Source organism: Ochotona curzoniae, unplaced genomic scaffold (assembly GCF_017591425.1).
Source record: "Ochotona curzoniae isolate NIBS_2020 unplaced genomic scaffold, NIBS_Ocur_1.0 scaffold_1852, whole genome shotgun sequence".
NCBI classification, from domain to species: Eukaryota; Metazoa; Chordata; class Mammalia; order Lagomorpha; family Ochotonidae; genus Ochotona; species Ochotona curzoniae.
In genome coordinates, this window is record NW_024467087.1 from 46,358,780 (window position 1) to 46,384,010 (window position 25,231).

At 36.4% G+C, this 25,231-nt stretch overlaps 1 protein-coding gene across 1 annotated transcript; it reads right to left on the reverse strand.

Moving 5' to 3' along the window:
• Positions 1-769: 769 nt before the first annotated feature.
• On the reverse strand, positions 770-1,732 carry CPXCR1 (CPX chromosome region candidate 1). The gene has a single exon (XM_040999564.1). It carries the CDS (start codon positions 1,730-1,732, stop codon positions 770-772), a length of 963 nt encoding a protein of 320 aa, XP_040855498.1.
• Between the last annotated feature and the right edge of the window lie 23,499 nt (positions 1,733-25,231).

A 25,231-nucleotide genomic window follows, 5' to 3' on the forward strand; every position in this document is an offset into this window, starting at 1 on the left:
ACCTCTAATCGTAAGTCAGATTTTGTGCATATATACATATCTGTATATAAATAGGTAGACATATATTTAGGGGGAAGGCAAAACTCATAGGCACCATGGATCTGAATATAGAAGTGACCCCCAAAAAAAGATGATAAATTTAATGCTAAGGATTTAGTGTTTCTTCATTTCTTTTTCAAATTACTTTTCTTCCATCAGATAGGTTTCTTGGTAATAGTTTCATTTCTTATTTAATGTCATAATTTATATATGTGTGGCTTATTTATAGAATTTTGAAATTTTTTGTAATTATAGGAAATGATATAGTTATAATAATTACAACTTTCAATGCTTTAATTTTTTATTGAATTTATGGAGAACATTCAGATGATATATTTGGCAGAATCTCTGGAAACTTCCTATGACATTGTATAACACTCTAGTATATATGTGTGATATTTGTAAAGATGCTATTAACTTGGAATCTCTTGATGTGAACATTCTTCTTATTCAAAATTACATGTTCAGGAAGTGCAGAAATTCCTGTTTTACTTGCTCCCTAGATACGTATTCAAAGTTGTAGTATTTTGATGATTTTCTATAATAGTACATCACAGAAGTTCTTTTCTTCCCAAAGATGTTTCTTACCAAAGTATATTACTAATTTGTGTTTTCTTCTGCAGCTCCATATAAAAGCACTATAAAGTATAGTTATAATTTTTTCTCTCTTTTTAGTATTGGAATGAATTTTTCGAAGATCAGTTTGCAAAAAGCTCAATTTCTATATAATTTAATTACCTGGAGAACTGCAGGAATGTTGTTTGATGTCAACCAAATTGGTGAAAGTATTCCTGCAATTAGGACACAGGTATTCCCAGCCATCATTGGTGCTAACATTTACAACCCTGGTGTCATGGTGAGATCGCAAATCATCATTAAAATCTTTTCTGAAGATGTTTTCCGTGTAGGTCCGTGGAGCATGGAACACAAGCCTCACCATAGTATCATATTCACTCATCACTTCAGTATCATTCGTTTCATAAAACTTGCTGCATGCCCTTCTGTTCATGAGGGAAAGGTGATAGAACTTCCTCAAAGGTTTTCTCAACTCCATGTATCTTTCACCGTGAATCAGGACATTTGGGCGAGAGACAAACGCCATGTATTTTTGCTTCACATGCATGGTGCTTTGATTGCCTACTATGTGAGAGAAGTTCCCCCCTTGGAGTGTATGGAAAATTCCTTTTATATCACAGTTGTTAGCTAATGGGACTCTCCATGGAATTGAATAACGGAGAGGAATTTTGAAATTTATGGTGTTACAAAAATCATTTTTGTCCATTTCCATTTGCCCTGAGTAAAATCTTGGCAAATTAGTAAAGTTATTGTATCTAGCAATGCTTTGAAGAGGAACATTCAAATATATACCTCTACCAAATCCTGACAGGAAAAATTTTCTAGAAAAGGGCATCTTACCTAAGAGTGACTTTTGCTTAAAATCTTCTATTTGAGGACTCTTTTGAGTCTTCTCTGGGTTAGACTCATTCTTTTCTCCTACTTGAGAAACAGAGCGCTTGTGGGAATTTGACACGGTTGAATCTACATCTCCTGGATTGGTTTCTACCTGAGAAATCAATTTGGGATCAATAGCTGAAGGCTCTGTGTCTACATTACAATTATCACGAGCTTCCACTTCAGCGTTTTTGAGAGCACTGCCAGCAGAACCATTTCCTTTTTCAATAGGAGTCGTCATCCTGGGTTCTCTTTGTGAGAAAGAAGACAAAGAAATAGTAAGCATTTTCATTGAATAAAATGTGTCCAATTTACTGCCAGGTATTTAAAGAGAAAAATAAAAGGTATCATATATGAGCTTCTATGAGGCTATTTGAATACAACAGCCAGGATATCCAGTCAGCCTAAGTGCTCCATTGGTAGATGAGTGGATACGCAGCACATGATAACCTGTACACAATGCTTACTCAGCCATAACAACAACCCAGTTATTTATATGCATAAACAAAATTGAGCTCCTGGGGTCATTGTATTAAGTGAAACAGTTCAGCACAGAAAGGTAATTCCTATATATTCACACCTAAGTGTGAAGAATAAAAATTTCATCTCAGAAGTAGAATGTGGAATACTGATTACCAGAGTCTTAAAAAGGGTGGGGTGGGAGGAAAAAGGAGGAAGAAAAGTGTATTTGATGGGTAAAATGATGCAGTTGGATGGGAGGAATATGCTATAGAATTCTGGATTTTCCTACCACAAATGGAAGATGTTTGAGGTGATGGATATGCTAATTAACAGTCATTGCACACTGTTTGCATGCATTGAAATACCCTAATGTGTTTCATAAATATGTGCATATATGTGGCAATTACAAATAAGTATTACTCTTTGATATTCTGCCTTTCAACTAAAATGTATAAAAACTTAAAAATTACCAACTTTCTTCCTAATGTTTATATGAAAATATTCCTCAGGACTTGTTTCTTAAAATCGTACACTGCTTTTTCTTTGCCTTCTTCAAAATCGTCATACATGCCCAAGGATTGGCAATCATAATTTGGGCTATTAATAAGCCACAGAACTGTATTTTCAGGATTGTTTGTTTAGACATTTCAGCATAAGGATTTAAAACAAGAAAAGTAAGACTACTACATATTAGAAAACACCAAAATTAAGCAAATTGAACTCACAATGTTTGAAGATAATGTGTCCAGTCGCTTCTCAAATTGACTGAAAATCAGCGATTTGCTAGGAACAGAAGTTCCTGGCAATCATCCAGGCCTTGTCAGATGTATGCTGAAAAGAAGTTAGGACATTGTCATAAAGCAGGTGGACAATAGCCCCTACATCTTCTGTCCCCAGGAAAAGTAGTTATCCTACTTTCTTCTTTAGTGGAGTGTACTGTTTGACTTATCAAAATATCTAGAAGATGCAATGCTTATTTTCACATTCAGAAATGCCATTTTATATGCTATATCCATTGTACATTGAATATGCAAATATGATATATTTATGCTGTAGTGACTTTTTTGGCAACAGAGTATGTTAAATCTGAGTTTGTTATCTACTGCAAAGTAGTCACAACAGAAACCCTTGGTGCCAGCATGATGGCACAACTGGCTATTTCTGTACCTGGAAGCACTGGCACTGAATATGGGTGCCAGTTCATATTTTGGCTGCTGCAGTTCGATTCATCTCACTGGGATAGCAGTAGAAGTAGAAGTTGGGACCCTGCACCTGCATGGGATATCCAGAAGAATCTGATCTGCCTTTCAATAAAAATAAATAAAAAATCTGTACTCATAAGACTATGGCACAGTGGATTATCACTTTGTATACCCTTTCTTCATATCAGAGCTAATTTATTTTTTTAATAAAATACTTGAGAAAGAGAAAATTTCCAACTAATTTTTCCCTCCTTAATTGTGTGCAACAACAGGCACAGAAATAACAAATCAGGAACCAAAAAATATGTTCTGGGGCCCCACTTAAGTGGTAGAAACCACACAAGTGAGCCATCAAATAGTGCCTCTCAGGGTGTGCTTTGGAAGGAAGCTGAATTAGAAGCATTCCAGGAGCTGAACTATAAAGCTTCCCAGAATTGAACAAAAATGTGAAATATAGGTTTGAGAATTATATCAAAAATGCTGAAAGTTGCATGTCTTTTAGAGTTGAAATTTGGCACCCTGAGACAGTGTAGTGTGATCATTTATACTTTCTAAAGGATTCTTTTTTTAAAAAATGCTTATTTTTCTTTGGAAAGACAGATTTATAGAGAGGAGAGACAGATTTTGAATCTGCTGTCTCATTCCCCAAGTGGTCATAATGGCTAGAGCTGAGCCAATCAGAAGCCAGGAGTTTTTCTGGGTTTCCCACACAGCTGCAGGTTCCTAAAGCTTTGAGGCATCCTTTACTGATTTCCCAGTCCATAAGCAGGGAGTTGTATGGGAAGCTGGACAGCTGAAACAAGAACTAGCACCCATATGGGATACTAGTGCTTGGAGGTGTTTCATAGCCAGTTGATCTACCATGACATGCCCCTAGAGTATTGTTGTATAAGACATTATTAGATTGTAAATACTGTAACTAAAGATCCAAACTGATGTGTTTGGATATTCCCTTATGACCCACATTTTTACATAAAAGCCACTAAAAGCTCAAAAGAAATATGGGAAACTTGCCAAGACCCTGACTGCTTTGAATGTTACTCAATGAGATTCCATTACCTTCTAAGTTAATGATTGCTTGTTTTCTAGTCATTTTGTGTCTTCCAAGACCTACGTATTCTGGGAGAGCTGGATGCATCTTCCTCATTTTTTTTTTTAAAGTTACACGCCAAATTCTGTTTATGATTCAGCAACCTAGTCATAGCTTCTTTATATGGATGCCTCATATTTTCCCAGTGAAACATTGGGCCATATACAATTTCTCACCTTGTAGGACTGTTCTTCAAGTAGTAAAAGTTCCTGGCATGCATTCATGAGTTGACAAAGCTTCTAATCCCACATTAAGTTCCTCCCGTTGAGGGAATGTACCTCCTCCTCTTTTCTTTTGTCACTTTTTACCTTTAATGTATTTTCATCAATGCAGTGTTTGGTAATAAACAGACCAAGAACATTTCTCCATCTGAGACATGTTCAGAGAGACAAGCCTCAGAACAGCATCTCTGTGAACAAATGAGAAATCAAACAACCAAGGTTAGTTTAAAATAACTAATTAACCACAGTAAAAGGAACACCAAAACTAAGAAATACTCGTTAAATGACCTTATGCATCGCATCCACTTTCATTTCAACTCACCCTTTATCTCCATTCCCATCTGCACAAATCCAAGCAGGAGATATGCTTCAGTCTTTCCACTCTGCTCTGCTCTTCCACTCTCTACCCATCTTTATGCTTCTTGAGACTCCGCATCACAATGTCTTAAGAGTGTGGTAACCAGGCAACAAGAGCCCTCTCTAAAATGAGGGGGAGGGATGAAAAGAGAGGAATAACCGAAATATAACCCCAAATGGGGATCTCAAATTTCTTAAAGAAGACAGATAAACACTGGAAACTTCTATGAGTCAATGATTTTTGCCTCTTTAAGGAGGCAAAATGTTCGCATTGTGGGTAGCATTTTAAACTGCGACCTGTTATACTGGCATCCCATAATTCAATATGGATGCCAGTTTCTCCACCTGATCATTGTGGTCATTAAGTAATGAACAAGTAGTTGCCAATGCCGCCTCTCTCTCTTTTTGAGTAACTGGGATCTGATATGTTTAGACATACTTGCCACAGTCCTAGTTCTGATGCTTGCCAGTTGGAGTGGCAAGCTGGAAGAGAGGTGTGCACTGTTTCCCTAATGGATCCACTCCTACTCCAGCTAGTTTTGCAGTTTAACTTGACAGAATTATCCCTCCTTCTGTGCCAGCATCTGCCAGCTGATGCTGTGGCAAATCTCAACTAACCCACACCCACTCTGCTTGTGCATGCACAAACAGGAGCAGTCAACCCAGCCTGGCCTTCCCCTGATCCAGCTCACATGAAGCCAGCAGACGCTGTAACCCTGCTCAGCTTGGTCTGACCCTAATCCCAGCTCTCACACTCAACAGTGGGAATAGTGGTCCAACACCCCTAATGTGTTAACTCCTTACCCCCTGGGCCTCTTGTGTGCTGCAGCCAGATATGGCATGGCCCACCTCACCTCTACATTTGCCAATGGGTGCTGTAGCCTGGCCGAACCCGTCCCACCCCCAATTCCAGTTCATGCTGCTGGGGGATACAGCCTGACCCAGCCCACCTGGCACCAAGTCCTAGCTCTCATGTGTACTGGCATGTGTTGTTACAGAACCAGGCCCGACCCACAGTCCATTCTGGTGCTCAGATTCACCAGCAGGTGGTGTGGACTGGCCCTGCCTGGTTCGCCCCAAACCTGCGCCAAATGTATGCTGGTAGGTACCATTCCCTGGCCTTGTCTGGGCTGCTGCTTATCATGGTTCTTGCACTCACCTGCAGGGACTGTGTCCTGCCAGAGGAGTTTCCCAAGCTCCTCCATCAGAACCTCTCCCAATGCCATATCTCATGCACACTGGTGGGTCCATGGGCAAGCCTTCCTCAGTCCATTTCCTGTCCTAGCAGAAACAGTGGCCTCTCCTGACTGACCTTCAACCCATTTCAGTTTCTATTGTTGAGTGTTATAGCCCATGAAGGCTTGTCCACACCCAGACACAGTTCACACATGGATCAGCGGGTGCTGGTGTCTAGTCCAGTACACTACACCCAGTCCCAGTCCACACTTGTGCCTAGGGACACTGCAGTAATATCCAGACGAGAATGCAGCTTCCACTCCAGCCCCCACACTCACCAATGGGAACCACAACCTAGTCGGGTTATCCCCTTAGCTCCCCACCCAGGCCTGTTCCTGGGTAAAAACATTTTAAAAGATTTGTTTTTATTGGAAAGACAGATTCATGGAGAGAACACGAGGCAGAAAGATCTTCCATCCAGTGGTTGACTCTCCAAATGGCTGCAATGGTCAGAATTAATCTGATTCAAGGCCAAGATCCAGAAGTTTCTTCGAGGTCTTCCACATGGATGCAGGGTCCCAAGGCTTTGGGCCATCCTTTACTGCTTTCCCAGGCTATACATAGGGAGCTATATGAGAAGGGGAGCAGTCCGGACAGGATCTGATGCCCATATGGAATCCTGGGGTTTGCAAAGAGAGGGTTTAGCCATTGAGCTGTTGGTCTGGGCCCAACCAAATATGTTTTGAAGAAAAAAAAAAAATATATATATATATGTATACACACACACATATATGTATAAATATATATGTAGCTCCTCACTGCAGTACTAAGTTAAGCCAAAGTGTGTGACATTGCCACTTAATATGAACACTTGTTTGTGTGCCAGCTGATCCACTTCCAATCCAGCTCCTTGCTAATATATCTGGGAAAGTAACAGAGTATGGACAAACTGGCCCCCTGACATCCACATAGGAGATACAGATGCATATCAAGTTTCCTGATTTTCAACTGACCCAGGTCAGATGTCGCAGCCATCTGTTGATTCAGTCAGTAGGTGGAAAACTTCATCTTCTCTCTTTCTCTGTGTGTGTCCCTCCTTATGTGTCTGTCTTTCAAGTAACTAAGTAACTAACCAACCAACTAAATAAAAGCTGTGCAGTGAAATGAAACCCAATTTTTTGCTGATTTAAATTTACATTTAGCTGAATATCCTACTTTTTTGGTTCATTTTAGCAATTATACATATGGCAATAAATGATTGAGTGATTCGTTTCATTAGATTGGCTTAGCAATAGCTTATAGCTTTTTGTGTGTCATTTGAATGTTTTGCCTTTTTCAGTGGTACCAAATAAGAAGAATAAGGGCAAAGTTTGAAGATAAAATATTTATTTCTCCCTTATTACTTGAGCAGGGTAGCAGATAAGGGTTTCAAGGACTACCATTCCATTCAGTGAGGTTAGTTTTTGACTTTTCAGGAGAACAAAAGGTTTAGTATTTTTCACCTAAGATTAAATCAATCCAAGAGGAACTATGAGATGTGAATTATAAGACAGTCTAAAAGCAAAGGGTCAATACAGCCACTGAGAGTCAACTATTAGAAACAAAATTGATATGGTAGTTTAGGAAATGGGAGAATTGGAAGAAAGACATTAAAAGAAAACTAGGTAGGACTCCAGAGAAAAGGATAGTTAACCACAGTAATTTCCAGTCTTTCAGGTATAAGCCTTGTGAACATGTTAGATAAATTTAAAGATATCTAATCAAATTGCCTATTTAAGTTACTGTATCATGTTCTACTGTGGCTAACCCTTTTAGTTGTATGTAAAGGCTTTAGAGTAAGCTGAAAGTACTATTTCCAAATATTCAGATTTGTCATATTCCTAGAAATTTGCTAAGGAAATTCTTCAAAGTTATTTTCTTAAAAGACTGAGTTTTGTGTAGAAAAACTTACATTGAAAACAGTAAAAGCAACTAAGCCTGGAATGGAGGAATTAAGCAGTCTAAGGTAGTCTATCCTCTGTCTCAACTCCACTGTGCATCTACCTGTTGACCTAACAACTCTTTAGGGTTTTTGTTCTATTGACATGTGTCACAAAGTTAAAAAGCAAAAGAAAGTTTTTTTTTTTTTCCTTGGTTAGAGAGATTGAAAGAGGAAAAGGCAGAGATACAGGGCTATATCCTTTTTTTTTTTTTTTCACTCAAATTCCTGTAGTGGCCAATGCTAGGATGCACTGAACTCAGAAGTGGTGAATTCCATCAGGTTTTCTCACAAGTATCAGGGGACCAAGCACTTGGGTCATCTTTTGCCTTCTCAGGAGCATCTATAGTTGTAAGGAGTTATTTGAATATCCCACCCTGGACCCAGTGCCATTTTCTCTTCCTCGTAGATCATGAAATCTGGGCTGGTCCATCCGTCCACCAATCAGATGTAACCCGGCATTTCACTTGAGAATCCCACCTCCAGTATCTCCTAGCTCCTTCCCCAATCCTGCCTGCTTGCCAGTCTTCCTTAGACAATCACCTGTGACAGTCTCAGGCACCAATCCCCTGGGGCCTGCCCTCAATTCCTCCCAATCACCCCGCAACCCCACACCTTGGAGCTCACCTGACTGGTATAAAAGAACCCACATGTGTGGGTCTGCTCTCTTCTCCTCCTCACTTGACCCCCTTCCTTCTCCCTTTCTCATCTCATACCACCTCCGTCCCATTCCTTCCCTGCTGGAATAAACCTCCTAAAAGTGCCTCACTGCCTCTGCTGTTTTCAGCTCATGGTGAAGAACCAGGTTGTGGGTATTAGCTGTGTGTAAAACGTAAGAACTTTAAATGTTTTAAATAACTAACAGTAGTAAACTAGAATGTAAGCAGAGCAGCTGGGACTTGAACCAGCCCTCTGACAAGAAGTGCCAGCATCACAAATCACAACTAAACTACAACATGCCACTTCCAGTTACGTGTGCTAAGTATCTTTCTACACTAACTTCCATGCTGACCACATCATGGCTTAGAACGACAAATTGTCACACATTAATAGTGTTCATCCAAGAGGACAGAAATATCTTAAACTGCTAACCAGACTACATGAGAGAATTTTAACAGTATCTAACACAGGATTACATAAAACCAAAATCAAGTATAATGTTCCATAAAGCTAACACATGTAGTTTAATTTCCGTGAGACAGCCATAATAGACTCACATTGCTAAAGTAAAACGTAAAAAGTCACCAAACCAACACGGAAAGTCCAGGGGGAAGAAAAACTTTGTGCTTGAAAGCCAAGAGGACCTCACTTGCTAGCAAAAGTGAAACAACCACCATAGAAATCTGAGTGATAGCTGAGTTGAGGAACCAAACAAATACAAAATCTTTGAGGCTGAATTAGCAAGAAATTGATGTAATCCTATAGATCTCTCTCTGTTCATACATTTGAGTTCTGTTTATTTTCCATTTAAGTTATGAATCATATTACAGTATGTTAAATTTTACAAATACACAGTAAGAGCATGACTTTCAGTGATTATTATCTTAGGCATATCACATGTATTTCCTGAACACTCTATCAGTGGAATGTGGATAAGATTGGCAACAATTATCCTCTGATGAAGATAACTGTGAAAATATTCTTACAGATTTTACCAATTTTTGGTATTTTTGCTTTTTAAATATATTTTTAATTATTTTATTATTCTTAATGCAGTTCCATAGGCTTTAGGATTTCTCTTCCCCTTCCCAAGATCCCTGCCCAACACTGATATTCCTCATGTCATTATAATAGTATAGTCTTTCATAATCACTCATAAATCCATCATTCTGGTATTTAAATGAATCCTGACCTTGTATGCTTAGACAATGGCAAAAAAGTCCAGCATCCTATTGTCAAGATATATTTAAGAGTTTCATTGGGAGTCCATCTTTGGTTTGTAAGGAGACATGCAAGCTGCATTGTATCTTCACATCTATGTTTGATAGTCTCTACTGTACAGTTACTATACCTCCCCTTAAATGAAAAGCCATAAAACAAAGTCAACAATAGGAAGAAAAATAGAAATTTTTCAACATTATGAAGTTAAATAACATGCTACGGAATGACCAATATGTCACTGAACAAATGAAATCAAAATTTTCCTAAAGTAAGTGCTCCTATTGTGACCTATGAGTCAGTGAGGAAATTGATGAAAAAAGCAAAAATAGTTTTTTAGAATGAATGAAATTAAAAACACAAATATCAACCCCCCCCCCAAGATGTCACAAAAAAAAATATTGAAAGGCATATTGATCTATCCTTTGCATGAAGGTTGACATATCGGAGAGAGCATATAATATTTGTCCATTTGGGATTGACTTGTTTCACTGAGCATAATGGTCTCCAGTTGGGAACATTTGGTTGCAAATTGTAGAATTTCATTTTTTTAATAGCTGAATAGTGTTCTGTGGGGTAGATGCATCACAATTTCTTTATCCATTGCTCTTTTGATGAGCATCTGGGACATTTTCATGTTTTTGTTATTGTAGATTTTGCTGCTGTAAATATAGGATTACATGTCTTTCATATGCAGATTTTAGTTTTTTTGGATATACCAATAAGTGGTATAGCTGGGTTATATGGCAGGAAGAAGTGGATTCAGAGTGGCCTAGGCAGGATAATAATCAGCTTTTACAGATAATCCTCTCAGGAATTTCTAAGGTTGTTACTGAAAGTGATAGAGACAGTAATTCAGTGATAGATGAAAGTAATTCAATAGCTTACTACTGACCCAGACCTGTTTTTCAGTGAGTTCTTTTTGTCCTTCTATTTTTCTCCTATCAACTTCTACAAATGTTATAGGACACAATTATTTTTTTAATAATAACAGCCTTCATATGTAACTCATCAGTAAGACAAATTTTTAAGCAAATGCAAGTTTTATTTATTTCTGTTTATACCTGCATGTGGCAATAAAATCTTTGTTGTAAAATATATGGATCCATGTTATGTTTGCTCACATATTGTATAGGAAGCTTACATTATTTCACCTGTAAATACTAGTGCAAAATAAATTGTAATACTGTGATGATAGGAATGTGATAACTCCTGAACATCATTTGTTTCTAATTTATTTTGTTTCCTCAATTAGCTGTAACTGCACCTTGAAAAAAAATTGTTTAAGCTTGGCTTGGTTTGAAATTTATATTTTAAAGAATACGGCAATAAATACCAAATTCCAACTGCATTACATTTACAACAAAGATTATGTATAGATACCAAATTCAATCTGATTTTACAAAAATTAATCACAAAGGAAACTGCTTATTTGTTGGAATGTGAATGGCTGTGTGTGTTGGTAAGCTATTAGTTTATTCTATGAGCCACAAAATATTTGTTTATTTCTCAAATATGGTTGATGGATCTAGGCAGAAACAACCAGAATTAACTTCTGTGCAGTAAATAATAATAATAATAGGAAGAAAATGATGAATGGATTTTGTAGCTGGTTTGATGTCAAATTGTTGATTTGTAAGTATTACTGTTAGGACTTTCTAATGAAGGCTCATGTCATTGCTGAGGCAAACATCTAAGGTTCTGCAGAAAGTCATTTAAAAGTAAATATTTTCCCACAATATTTTTTGTCCATTTGTGAAGAATTTGGCTTTCTCTTCTTTGGAATACTTGCTCATCATGTTGTGATTCTACGCTTGTAAGCAGCAAAAACACGAACTAGAGAGGAGATGATAAAATCTGCAGGATAGTGGAAATTGAAAGCAAGTTTAGAGACTGTGTGTGCTCAAGCTGAGAACCCTCCTTTGGAAACTGCCAAGAATCTTGTTCTGTTTTCTTTTCCCTAGCCCAAAACAAAACAAAACAAAAAAGACTCTTGAGTCAAATGGCACCTCCAACCAAGTTTTCAATTTGCAAAACGCATTTTGAAATACCTTTTTTTCCTGTTCTATCAGCAATTACCTTCCTGATTTATACTATGATAACAAGCACATAAACCTGGAAAACTGAAGTAACATTAGTATAACTAAATACTGTAGGTATTGATCTTTGTAGTATTTGTAGTAAAAAAAAAATAAGGCAAGTATATTATAGTATATTCTAAACACTAAAAAGGATAGTAGGATATATAGCAAACTTATGGAACCTTTATTAATGACTATGAACTGTAAGGATATATATCAGTGTGTATACATACATGTGGACATATATGTTTTCTAATAATCAACTTATTCCCTACTTATTGCCCATTTACTGAGGCTTACTGTGAGTCAGGAGTGAGGAGATTCCTATTTTTTACTTTGAAGACATAAAATACCTTCTTGAATACATAAATGATTTTCCTACATATACAAGCATATTTTTCAAAGTTTTTTTCCCCTTTTGAGTGTTTTTTTTCATTCATTTATAAATGTATCCACAAAGCAACTTCATTATTAATGAAAAATATATGAGAAATTTTGGCTGTAAATCTGTAATATATAGCAAAAGAAATCTCATAGATGTGATTTATTCTTAATACAAAATGTGTCTCAATAGCACATCATTCCATTACTTGTTCCTACCAGATTTTTAAATGGCTAAAATGAGAAGGGACACATAATTGAAAATACAATGGAACAGATTTCATGAAATTATGGCAGGAGAAAATTCTACTCTGGTTTCCATAAAAATAGGGGAAATATTTGAGGTGAAGAAAATATCACTAAAATTATGCCTTAAAATTTTCAAAATGTATTAAAATATATTTTATTTTAAAATTTATTTATTTTTATTGGAAAGGTGAATATAGAGCGAGGAGGAGAGACAAAGAGGATGATCTTTCTTATAATGGTTGACTCCCCAAGCGGTCGCAACGGCTGGAGCTGAGCCAATCCGACGTCAAGAGCCAGGAGCTCTTCCAGGTCTCCCGTGAGGGTTCAGGGTCCCAAGGCTTTGGGCCATCCTTGACTGCTTTCCCAGGCCACAAGCAGGGAGCTAGAGGCGAGGACCTTAACCACTGTGCTGTCGTGCTGGGCCAAAAGATATTTTAGAATTCGTGAAAATCAATATGGTAGGTTAATTCTAAAGAAATTATTTAAATGGACTTCATAATCAAGCTAAAGATAAGTGCAAATGTTGAATGAAGCAAGACAAAAATAACACATTACATACAGGAAAGAATATTATAAATATTTCCTGTCAGAAATAATGTATGCCAAAAGGAAGTAGGTAAAATCATTAAAATCTCAATATTAACCCAGAATTTAGCAATATTGAAAATACAATTTATTGAGCCTGGCACGGTGGCTCAGTGGTTAAGGTCCTCGCCTTGCACGCCCGGGATCCCATATGGGCGCCAGTTGTATCCCAGCAGCCCCACTTCCCTTCCAGCTCCCTGCCTGTGGCCTGGGAAAGCAGTCGAGGACGGCCCAAAGCTTTGGGACCCTGCACCCGCGTGGGAGACCCGGAAGAAGCTCCTGGCTCCTGGCTTTGGATCGGCATAGTATCAGCCGTTGTGCTCACTTGGGGAGTGAATCATGGGATGGAAGATCTTCCTCTCTGTATATCCGCCTTTCCAAGGAAAAAATAATAAAAATAAATCTTTAAAAAAAAGAAAAGAAAATACAATTTATTTTAAATTGTGATAAATCCTATGTAACATACAATTTGTGTATTGAACCTTTTAAGTATACAGTCAATGGCTTTATAAACTTTAATATTATTGTATAACCATTATTGCTTTCCACTTCTGGAACTTGTTCATTTTCCCAAACTAACATATCCCTTTCATCCAGTAGCTGATCTAGACATCTCATACAAAATATAATCATGTAAAATATGGGGTATTTTTTTGAGACTAGCTTATTTTAATTAGCATAATACCTTCAAGATTCATCTATGTTATTGTATATGTTGAAATTCAATCCCTTTTGTGACTACACATCATTTTTACATCCACTCATTTACAGATGGACACTTGGTATGCTTGAGCCTTATGAATAATACTGATATGGGGGCCCAAGCACTGTGACCCAATTTGTTAGCCCTTCCCCTTCAATCATGGTCATTCTCTTCCCTTTTAGCTCGCTGCTTTTCACCTGGGAAAGCAGTAAAGGGTGGCTCAAGTGTGTGGGACCCTGCATCTGTGTCAGAGATTCAGCAGAAGCTCCTGGCTCCAGGCTTTGGGCTAGTTCAGCTCTGGCCTTTGTGAACACTTGGGGAGTCAACCAGCAGATGGAATATCTTTGCCTCTCTTTCTTTCTGTAAATATGCTTTTGCAATAAAAATAAACAAATCTATGGAAAATGAATGTACAAGTAAGCCTCTTTCTCTTTTTTTTGCAATTCTTTTGAATATGTAGTAGTTGCATTGCTGGATCAAATGATAATTATTTTTAAAGATTTATGTATTTATGTGTATTTGAAAGTGCTACGAAGAGAGGATAATTACTAAAGAAAGCGAATGATACATTTCTATGTCATCCTCGAAATACGTAGGAAGGATAAAGTGATAAAAATTAATACCAAATTGAACAAAGTATATAACTTTACAATTATTTAAAATTATAAAATTTTAAATTAATTACATGTTAATTATTTCTGTTTATAAATGCACATTTGTGTATAAATGCACATTATAAATATAAAATACAAAATATATAACTTACGTATTTCATTGTTATTCAAATTATATATTTGAAAGTTAGACTAAAAAAGAAAGTTAAAATTAAAATTATACAAATATATAATTATATAATTCTATAAAAGGTTGAATTATTCATGGACTTTAAAATGATTATTTAGTGTGTTTTAAATGGTTACTTTATTATTAATGTCTTAATAATTATTGAAAATTTTGTATAATAAATAGCATGAATCTGAGAAAGTGCTAATAGCAAGAATTTTGGAGCTTATGACAAATAATAATTCCTCTAAGAATGGAAAATGTTTACAATGTGTCTAGAATACTTAGAACAACCTCTAGCAAAGAATGTAAAAACATGTCTAAATGTTAAGATGTGTAGTAAATCCTGAGACACTTTTCAATTATAAATAAGAGGAAAAATAACAACAAAGAAAAAAAGCAAAATGATAGAAATAATTTCAACTTTATCAATAATGAAGCAAAATATAATAAAGTAAACATTCTGATTGGAAGACTGAATAAGAAAGCTGAAAGTACATATTGGGCACCTTAGATGTTATTTATATGAGAAACATATAGAGTTGATACAAAATGTGTATATGAGAGGAATCCAAATAAAAAGATAATAATAATGTTATCAGTTGAGTCATGTGAAAAATACCTTCTGGTAATCCATATTATGTTTGACAAACGAACATTTTATAAAAATAGCACTTTCAGTCATCCCAAAGACAAAACAACTGTTAGTATGTATATGCCTAATGAAAGAAATTAAAATCATACGGAATTGCAAGAAGTTCAGAATTACCAAGAAATAGAGATATTAACATTATTTCCTAAACTATAGATAAAATGATCTTTACAATATTATAGATACTTTGAGCAACACTATGAACTATTTTGACTCACTTTATGTTTATAGCACATTACAGATTGCAGAATCCCCATGTTTTTCAAGAGCCTGTTATATGTCTATAAAGTTAGAGCATGGTTTTTGCTACAAAGCAACTTTCCAATTATGTAAACATTAAAAACAGTAAAGACAGTCTTTGAATAAAAACAGGGCTAATTAGAAATCCCTGAAGTTTATTTTTCCCAGGGTTAGTTTCCTACATTTCTTTCCTCTGAGCAAAGAAGTTGACAGTTTTTTTTCTTATCATTTTACCAAGAGTGCCTGCCAACAGTACAGAATTCCAGTGATCATGCCACCTCAATGACATATGGAATATTTATTTTCTAACCTAAGAAAATATATCTCACCGGGGCAAAACAACACAGACTTTATAGCAGCCCTCTTAGACTATTGGGGCTTCTATATTCTGCATTTTTCAACCGGGGTCATAAACCCACTGAATGTATCATGTCCACTGGGACTGCCAGTACCTTATGCCTTATGTGCCTTAGAGGACAAGGAAAACCATTGCGGACACCAAGCCCATGAAACCTATGCTTCCTGCTGTGTCATGACAAGTGTGTTTCTTTATCTCTGAGACCTTACTGTTTTCTGGCATCTATGAAGCTATGGATTAATAACTGATTAGCTTTCAATTAGGATAAAATCTCTGATCCTTGGCCTTGCGTGGTAACCTAGTGGCTGCAGAACTGGTGAATGATCTTTATTTTATCATTATCTGCATGCATGTACGATTGAATTTTTTCCCTTTACTGTTTCATAAAGCTTACTTAAACATTATTTAACTGAATTTTGTTTTAGTTTTGTGTTGGTTTTATTTTTAACTATTATTTACAAATTCGGATGGTTACTTTTGTTTTCTAATAATTTTTGTCAGTTCAAATGCTCTAACTTGAATGAGTGTGTTAGACATTGGATGTGTTCCATTTTGGTATGCTTTTTACCCTGTTCTGTGCCTCTGTCTGTATGGTATATCATCCGTCAACTTAGATCTATTGCTTTATCACAACTGTTTGCTTTTGGACAATGGGAAATCCCTCAAAATATTTAGAGGGCAGACAGAGTGTTTTCTTATTTCCTAGGTCCCTGCTTACCGGGTCACAATTTCACAGTGACTACATTGTCTTATCTAAGTCCACAGTTGATAGATAGATAGATAGATAGATAGATAGATAGATAGATAGATAGACAGATAGATAGATAGATTCTAACTTTGGCTTTTCCTACCCCTTAGCTTGTAAATACAATTTTCTCTCACCTCATTTACCATTATTGAGCTTAACATCCAGAAGCCTCTTTTCATAATCTTTTTCTTTTCAGGAAATTTTCAGTAACAATTAAGTTGTAAAATTTTGAAAATGAAAAATAATTATTTCCCAAAATGCATTAAGTATTTTATTTTTCTGAAATTGTTTCTCTTATGTCCTTGTTGAGATTGATGGGTATCTCTTACATCTTTTTCATGTTCCTCTAATTAATTAAACTTCTTTGGTCATTATATAGTGATGCTCTTTTTAATAATATTGTATGCCTTAAAGTCTATATAGTTTGAGAGCACTTTGATTAAGACAATTTTACTAATCACCAATAACATACATTTTTATTTTTTCACTTTATTTTCTGTATATATTTATGCTGCCATTTTTCTTTTTGGTATGGTATAATTGAAGATTTTTCTATTTGACATTTGAGATGTGAAACAAGAAGTTCTAAAATCCTTAATTTTTGTTAATTTCTCTTTATTTGCATTTTTGTAAAGGTACAAATGTTATCATTTGGAATGCATTGAGATATTTTTTTTTTTATTGCTACCCAATAACTTTTCAACTGTGCTTTTCTGGTTAGACCTCAATACTGATGGAATTACACACACAGAACTGGAGCAATTTGTGATAAATAACATAATGTGTCACACTTAACAGTAAAAATTCATTCCTAATTAGTAGCAGCAATTGTACAGGCTAAATTATTCAGCAGATGCTCTTCTACATAAGTTATTTGTTTCCCTTGCCTTTACCTGTATACTACTGTGTTCATCTGTCTTGCTATTGGGCGGATCTGTAGAGCTTAAACTGAGTGGTGGTAATATTTACTTACAGAGTCTCTTGAAGTGGAGGAAAGCGTATTTTTAAAAGCATATTTTCTACATTCATTAAAATGATAACAAAAGAATTGGTAAACATGAGGCTAATATGTCGTTATCTGCTTCTAAAATACTTAGCAAAATGCCAGAATTTGATGTAAAGTAAATATTGCATCCTCCAATCATCTCTTTCTTTTTCTGTATGAATTTTGTTCCTCTATATGGTTTTATTTATCTTCATGAACATACAGATATAGACACATTAGCAAAACTCTATGAAGCATAGCTCTATTAATTATTACCTGAAAGTGATATCTTCTATAAGAATATGTTTTTGAATAGAGAATCAAGAACAGATCTTCAAAAATTTATTATTTTAGTGAAAGTTAATATTCAAAAGTTAAAAAAAATATATAACAATACAAGGGTCCAGCATGGTGGCCTAGCGGCTAAAGTACTTGCCTTGAATGCACAGATCCCATTTGGGCTCCTGTTGTAATCCAGGCAGCTCCACTTCCCATCCAGCTCCCTGCTTGTAGCCTGGGAAAGCAATCGAGGACGGTCCACAGCCTTGGGACCCTGCACCTGCGTGGGAGACCTGGAAGAAGCTCCTGGCTCCTGGCATTGTATTGGCTCAGATCTGGCCGCTGTGGTCACTTGGGGAGTGAATCATCAGAGGGAAGATCCTCCTCTCTGTCTCTCCTCCTATCTGTATATCTGGCTTTGCAATAAAAGTAAATAAATCTTTAATATATATATATAAATATATATGATAGTGCAAAAGACTATCTCATCTTGTTAAAAATGTTATAATTTTTAACACATTCTAAGATTATATAAATGAGATTTTTTTTAATTTTAGAAAAAAAACATAATATATTCTAGCATAGTTAGTGATTTAGTCCATCTGTAGCACTATAAGCATAGAAACATTTTAGTACCAAACACCACAAAGTAACATTTGTGTGTGTTTTTAGGTACATAGTACTACAAGGGAAAATTTTAAATTGTTCTGTTTATTTGGTTCCCCATGTTGAGTACATTCAGGATCATTGTATTCTAAATGAAATAATCTAGGTACATTTAAAATGTATATGTTCAAAAAAAGAGAGAAAGAAAGAAAGAAACCCTCACCAACAGAAAGTTATTAAACTTAGTGCCTCTGTCTTTCTACTTTAAAGAAAAAGTTTCTGAAACCATTTTTCTTCATGTCTTAAATTAATATTCATAAGCCCAGTTGAGAATTGATAATGTGGATGAAATAGTATTCAATGGGTTTAAGAAAAAGTAAGCTGTCAATTCCTTACCTCTAATCTGCAGACTGACCTCTCAAAATCTCTGATCTTTTCCACTCTCAGATATTTGTGCCCCCATCATATTCTTTGCAACCCAGGCACAGACACTACCAGTACAAAGTTTTGTTATTTCTGTAGTTTCATATATAACTATGATCATGTAATTGATAATGTGATCAAGTTGATTTTGATTAACATAATAATTTTTGAAATATGTTCATTGTATAATATGTATTCAAATTTCTATTATCAAGTTTTATTTCATTTTATAATGATTAAACAACAACTGATTCATAAGGTATGTGTATTGTTTTTATTTATGAACAATTAGGAACCAAAGTTCTGGGAATATTGTTGTGTAAGTCTTTCTTTAAATACATATTCCTAGGCCCAGTGTGGTAGCCTTGCAGCTAAAGTTCTCGCCTTGCCCTAGCTGGGAGCCCATATGGGCACTGGTTCTAATCCTGCTAGCCCTGCTTCCCAGCCAACTCCCTGCCTGTGGCCTGGTCAACCAGGTAAGAATGGCCCAAAGTCTTGAGACCCTGTGCCCATGTGGGAGGCCCAGAAGAATTTCCTGGCTCCTGGCTTCGTATTGGCTCAGCTCTGGCCATTGCAGTCACTTGGGGAGTGACTCATCACAGGGAAGATATTCCTCTCTGTCTCTCCTCTTCTCTGTATATCTGACTTTGCAATAAAAGTAAAAAAAACCTTAAAAAAAATTCCCATGTTTCTCATAGTAACAATTTCGAGTGGATGTATTACTTTCCCTGGTATTTTCAATAGTTTATAGAGTTCAATAGTTTATAGAGTTCAAGAGTTTCAAGAGTTCAAATTGCTCAATATCCTAGATAATTTTGTTCGATTTAGAATAAAGATATATTTTTTTTTATTTTTGTCATTTATAAGGATATAAAGTGCATTTTGTTACTTTTTTTCATTTTCTTGGTGCTAACCATTGGGTTTTCTTCATGTGCTTCTTGGACATTTTATATCATATCTATGAAATATCCTTTCAGATACGTATTTTTTTTTCTAATTTTAATGGCACTTTGCCCTTTCTTATTGTGCTAAAGCAGGTCTCTTCATACCACAGATGGAATTTCTCGGTCATGTCTGTGCGTGCCTGCATGTGTGTGTGTGTCAGATACAGTCACCTATTTTGTAGCATCTTGATTTTCCTTTTCCTCAATGGCTATTTTTTTTGAGACTGGGATTGCTGATGTTAAGAAGTTCAATTTAACATTTCTATTGCTACATTTTGAATCCTAAGAAATACTTTCCCAACTCAACTTTATGAATGTTTTCTCTTGTTTTCCTCTAGAAACTGTGTACATTAGCTATTAGGGCTTGCCCATATGTGGTATATTAAATTAATTTGTGTATATGGTGCAAAATAGTGGTGAAATTCAGATTTTTTGTTTTGTTTATTTGGTTTTTGTTTTACATATGAGTATCCAGTTGTTCCACTACCGTGCATGCGGGGAAATGCCAACCTTGATTGGGTGATTTTATTGCCACTGTTGAAAGCGATGACCTGTACTTGTGAAGTTCTATTTCTTCAGTTCATTCTGTTGCTGTAATTGAGATTCATCTGCTATGCCAGTAACATACTGCAACATATATTTATATGATCTTAAAATAATACGTTTTTCCTTATGTTTAAAAATTGCTTCAGCCTCTGCAGTTCACACATTTCAGTATACAATATAGAAGTAATTAATCAATCTCTAAAAAAAATAGCTGCATTTCGATTAATGTGACATTGAGTCTAAAGGGTCTATTTGGAGAATTGATTTCTTAACAATAGGAGGATTTTCAATCCATATTCCATCTGTTTCTATTAAAGCAAAGTTAATGGTGTTCATTGTATATGCCTTTTAATTCTTCATAATTATTTTTCTAAGTCCCGGTGTGGTAACCTAGCGGCTAAGGCCCTCACCTTGTACTCCAGGATCCCATATGGGTGCTGGTTCTGATCCTGGCAGCTTGAACAGCAAGGGATGAGTCAAGCTAATTGCAGAGACAAAGATCTTCATTTGGGTCGTCCACATGGATAGCAGGGACAAAGAAGTTGAGCCACAGCCTGTTTTACCCATTCCATTAGCAGGGAACATCCAGAACTTGAATCAGCATCCGTTTAGCTTGCCAGCGTCTCAGGTGCAAGTTTAATGGTTATGCCAAAACAATAGACCTTTAAACTTTTTAAAAAGAGGCTTGGATGCTAAGTGAAGCATTTAAAATCTTATTTGATTGTGCTAACAGTACAATAGACTTACAAGCTGCCATCTTTTAGCCATACAGTAATTTCTTTTTTGGCTCAGTCTTGGAGCTCCTACTCTCATGCAGTTTTCTTGTTCAGTAACAATTCTCTGGAAGACTCAGAAGATGTTGTACCTTTTTAATTGGCGTCTTGGCTTTCTTCATGAAGTTTCTGCTTTTGCATAACCTACAAACCTATGAGCTACCCTGAAAGAATATGCACTATCTGTATCATATCACCTACATAGTCTTTGGTCAAAACATAGCCTTTTATGTGAGTCATGAGTTCAACAGTGAGTGTGGACCTTGCACTTAGTGGAAGCTCATTTGTGCTCTATGTGGTTTTGACAATCTGCAATGGTACATTCTTAGAAATTTCCCACTGAAATGGAAATACATGAATCATTATCATGAGGAATTGTAAGGTTGATTTTGAAGTTGTTGTAGCAAGGTTAGAGGAAGACAGGGGTAGCTGTTATGCAAGCATAAAATGTTTGTTCAGCTGGGAATGGAAGAAAAGAGGCAAGGACCATCATTTTACTGGGATAGTAACATGAAAAGGAGGGAATGAGATTTCTTAAGAAATGAGATAGAAGTTTTAAAATGCCATGTTTTTAGATAGGAAGTCTTGATGAAGTATGTAGATTTTTAGAATATGATCAAACAAAGTCGGTAGGGTTTGAATTATTTTTTCTATTGTTGGTGTTAATGACAAAAACAAAAGGAAAGGCTTAAGCTACAAGATGTAGGGAAAACAAAATTATTTAATTGGCCTATTATTTCCATTAAATTTTTTAGATAAAATACCTAACAGTTGTCTTTCTCTTTCATAAGAAAATAGGAAGGGCAATGAGTAGTTAGCAACCATAAATTTGAAGATAAAAGGAATTTATTAAGAATTCAAATGCCATTACATAAAGCAAAACTCAAGAGAGTCAGGTGCAATTTCCTAACTCATGACATATAAAGGAGATGCTATAGCAGAGTAGCTATAAATCATATTCTCTAGCAGTCAACCATTTCCAGTGAGCTTTGAAACTATTCTCAAGAATGACATAGTTAAAATGATCTATCTTGATATGAGCTGGGGTCAGACTTTTCCCTAGGGGGAAATACAGCAACATAAATAATGCACTTGAGGGCAGCTGAGCTTAACTTATTTTCTTTAAACCTTATGTCTTTCTTTTTTTTAATGGGGTTTTAATAAATACTAAATGTCTTATATATATTTCCTAAATGTGCGGAATAAAGAAGGCTATCATCTACATATTAAATGAGAGTTTACATCGGGAAATCAAATCTTTTAGATTTATATTTAATGGCTCGATGAAATAGGTGGTGTTTGCTTCATGACTGTGCATTGCAGATTTTCTCTTGTAAAGGTAGAGAGATATTGAATGACAGGGTAACAACTGAGTGAGATTATTATGTTATTCAACAGTTGAGAAGATTTCTTTTAAGGATAAGGAGAGAAATTACCCTATCTGCTAGCTCACTCTCCAGTGGCCGCAAAAGTCAAAGGTTGAGCCAGGCCAAAACCAGGAGCCAAAAGCCTTGAGATTAATCCAGAGTTCCCATTTGGGAGCTAGTGCCCAAGATTAAGAAGCCAGGAACTTCATCTGGATCTGCCATGTTGGTATGGGGCTCCAAGTACTTGGTCCATCTTTTGCTGTTTCCCCAGTTCTATTATCAGGGAGCCGGATCATCTGGAACTTGAACTACTACCCACATGGATGACAATGTTGCAGGTGGTAGCTTCACACATTGTACAACAGTGCCAACCCCTCTTCTTTTTTTTTTTTAAAGATTTATTTTTATTATGTTTTTATTGGAAAGGCGGATATACAGAGAGGAGAGACAGAGAGGAAGATCTTCCGTCCCATGATTCACTCCCCAAGTGAGCACAACGGCCGGTGCTATGCCGATCTGAAGCCAGGAGCCTCTTCCAGGTCTCCCACGTGGGTGCAGGGTCCCAAAGCTTTGGGCTGTCCTCAACTGCTTTCCCAGGCTACAGGCAGGGAGCTGGAAGGGAAGCGGGGCTGCCGGGATTAGAACCGGCGCCCATATGGGATCCCGGGCGTGTAAGGTTAGGACCTTTAACCACTTGCGCCACCGCGCTGGGCCCCCAACCCCTCTTCTTACATTCAAGGTTTTTTTGTTGTTGTTGTTTGTTTCATTTTTTTGTTTTGTAGCAGAAAGAGAGGTTTTCCCAAAGTGGAGGTGTAGACTCTGAATTTGTCATTTCCCCCTCTACATTTTTATGTACATATCTGTAGCTCCATGTCCTTTTCCCTTGAAGTATCTTCAGAAATCAATTTGTTTATATTTTGGTGAAATTGACGGCATATTTATAACCTTGGAGTGATTCTTTTGCAAGGTATTTGAGTTGAAGATTCTTAAGCTTGCACTGTGTAAACTTGGATTTCTCAGCTAGCACATGCAAGAGTTTCATCATCAATGTGATCTTTTTGAATAGTCACTCTCAGTCTCACTAGGAGTCTTGACTAATTATGTCTAAATGCAAAGACCATAGGAATGGAATCTAAGAGTTTGTTTTTTTTTAATCCAATTTCCCTAGCTCTGGTATAAGCCATAGGTAATATTTGTTTTATTAGAAAGTCATCATTAACTCTGAGCCACCTCACTTTTCAAAATCACAAGAATTCTTCTGTAGGATGTGAAAAGAGTTTAAATAATTAATAGAAGTTTTGGAGTTCTGCAGAATATACAGACGAACCAATATTAAGACGAACCAATCAGGCCCAGTGCTGTAGCCTAGTGGCTAAAGTACTTGCTTGGTACACACCAGGATCCCATAAGGGTGTTGGTTCTAATCCCAGTAGCCCAACTTCCCATCCAGCTCCCTGTTTGTGGCCAGGGAAGGCAGTTGAGGATGGCCCAAAGCCTTGAGTTCCTGTGCCTTCATGGGAGACCTGAAAGAAGCTCCTGGTTCCTGGCTTTGAATCAACTCATCTCCAGCCAATGCGGTCACTTGGTGAGAGACCCAGCACACAGTAGATCTTTGTCTCTCTTCCTCACCATATGTTTGGCTTTCTGACAAAACTAAATAAATCTTTTTTTTTTTAAAGCCTAACATAAATTATGTAGAAAAATTTTCTTTATATTTCCCTGGATCAGTGAAACCCTTTGTTATGGAATGTAGGTGAGATAATGACTAAGATTTACAAATAGTAAGTTATAAAGATCATATTCAGTGCCATAGATTCTTGTCCTTGGGATTTGAACCCCAGAGAATAGCAGTAGGATTGTAAGTCCTCACAGGAAATTCAGAAGTCACCATAGTGAGATGAGGTCAGAGAGTTGGGGGTGGTAGGCAAAAGAACATTGGTCAAGACAAGGTGGTAAGGAAGACAGAAATACATCTTGAGGAACAAAATAAAATATAGAAGACAATATCAAGGGCTAAGGCATCTGAAATTGGAGGTAAGGACAAGAGTGCCATTGGAGGAAGACAATCCTTTAGAGATTGAACAGTTTCGGAAAAGATATATTGAGATCTCTGAAGTGGCTGATAGATTTACCTGGAACAGTTTTATAGATTCACTGTTTACGTGACATGTTGGCATACCAAGATTTAGAGGATCCAAGAGGACAGATGAACTTAGGCCAAAAATGCTTTTAATGACTTCAAACCGTTAATGAAACATTGACATTTCCAAAGGTGTCGGACCAAATCAGTGCCACAGAAATGGCATCAGTGGGTGGTGTAGAAAAGCCAGAGTTCCCACTAAAAAGAGAATAACATGGGGGCGGGGAGATTTTTCACGACTAAGTACAGAAAGGAAGTTTGTTGGAAAAAGTCTACTGGATTGCCAAATCCCCATTCTAGCAATGTATGATTATTAGGCTAAGCAGGAGGGGAAATAAACAGACTGCATGGCTATTGCTTTCAGGAAATGTTCTTTATCTGGAAAACTAAGTTTAGAGAATAAGTCAACAAGGGAACATGTTTCATATTTTTGCATTCATTGAGACTTCAGGGTAAGGGAACAAGTGGAAAAGAAAAAGCTTGACAAAGGATTAAACAGAAACAGGAAAGAAATGGGCGTTATCAACTCTGGA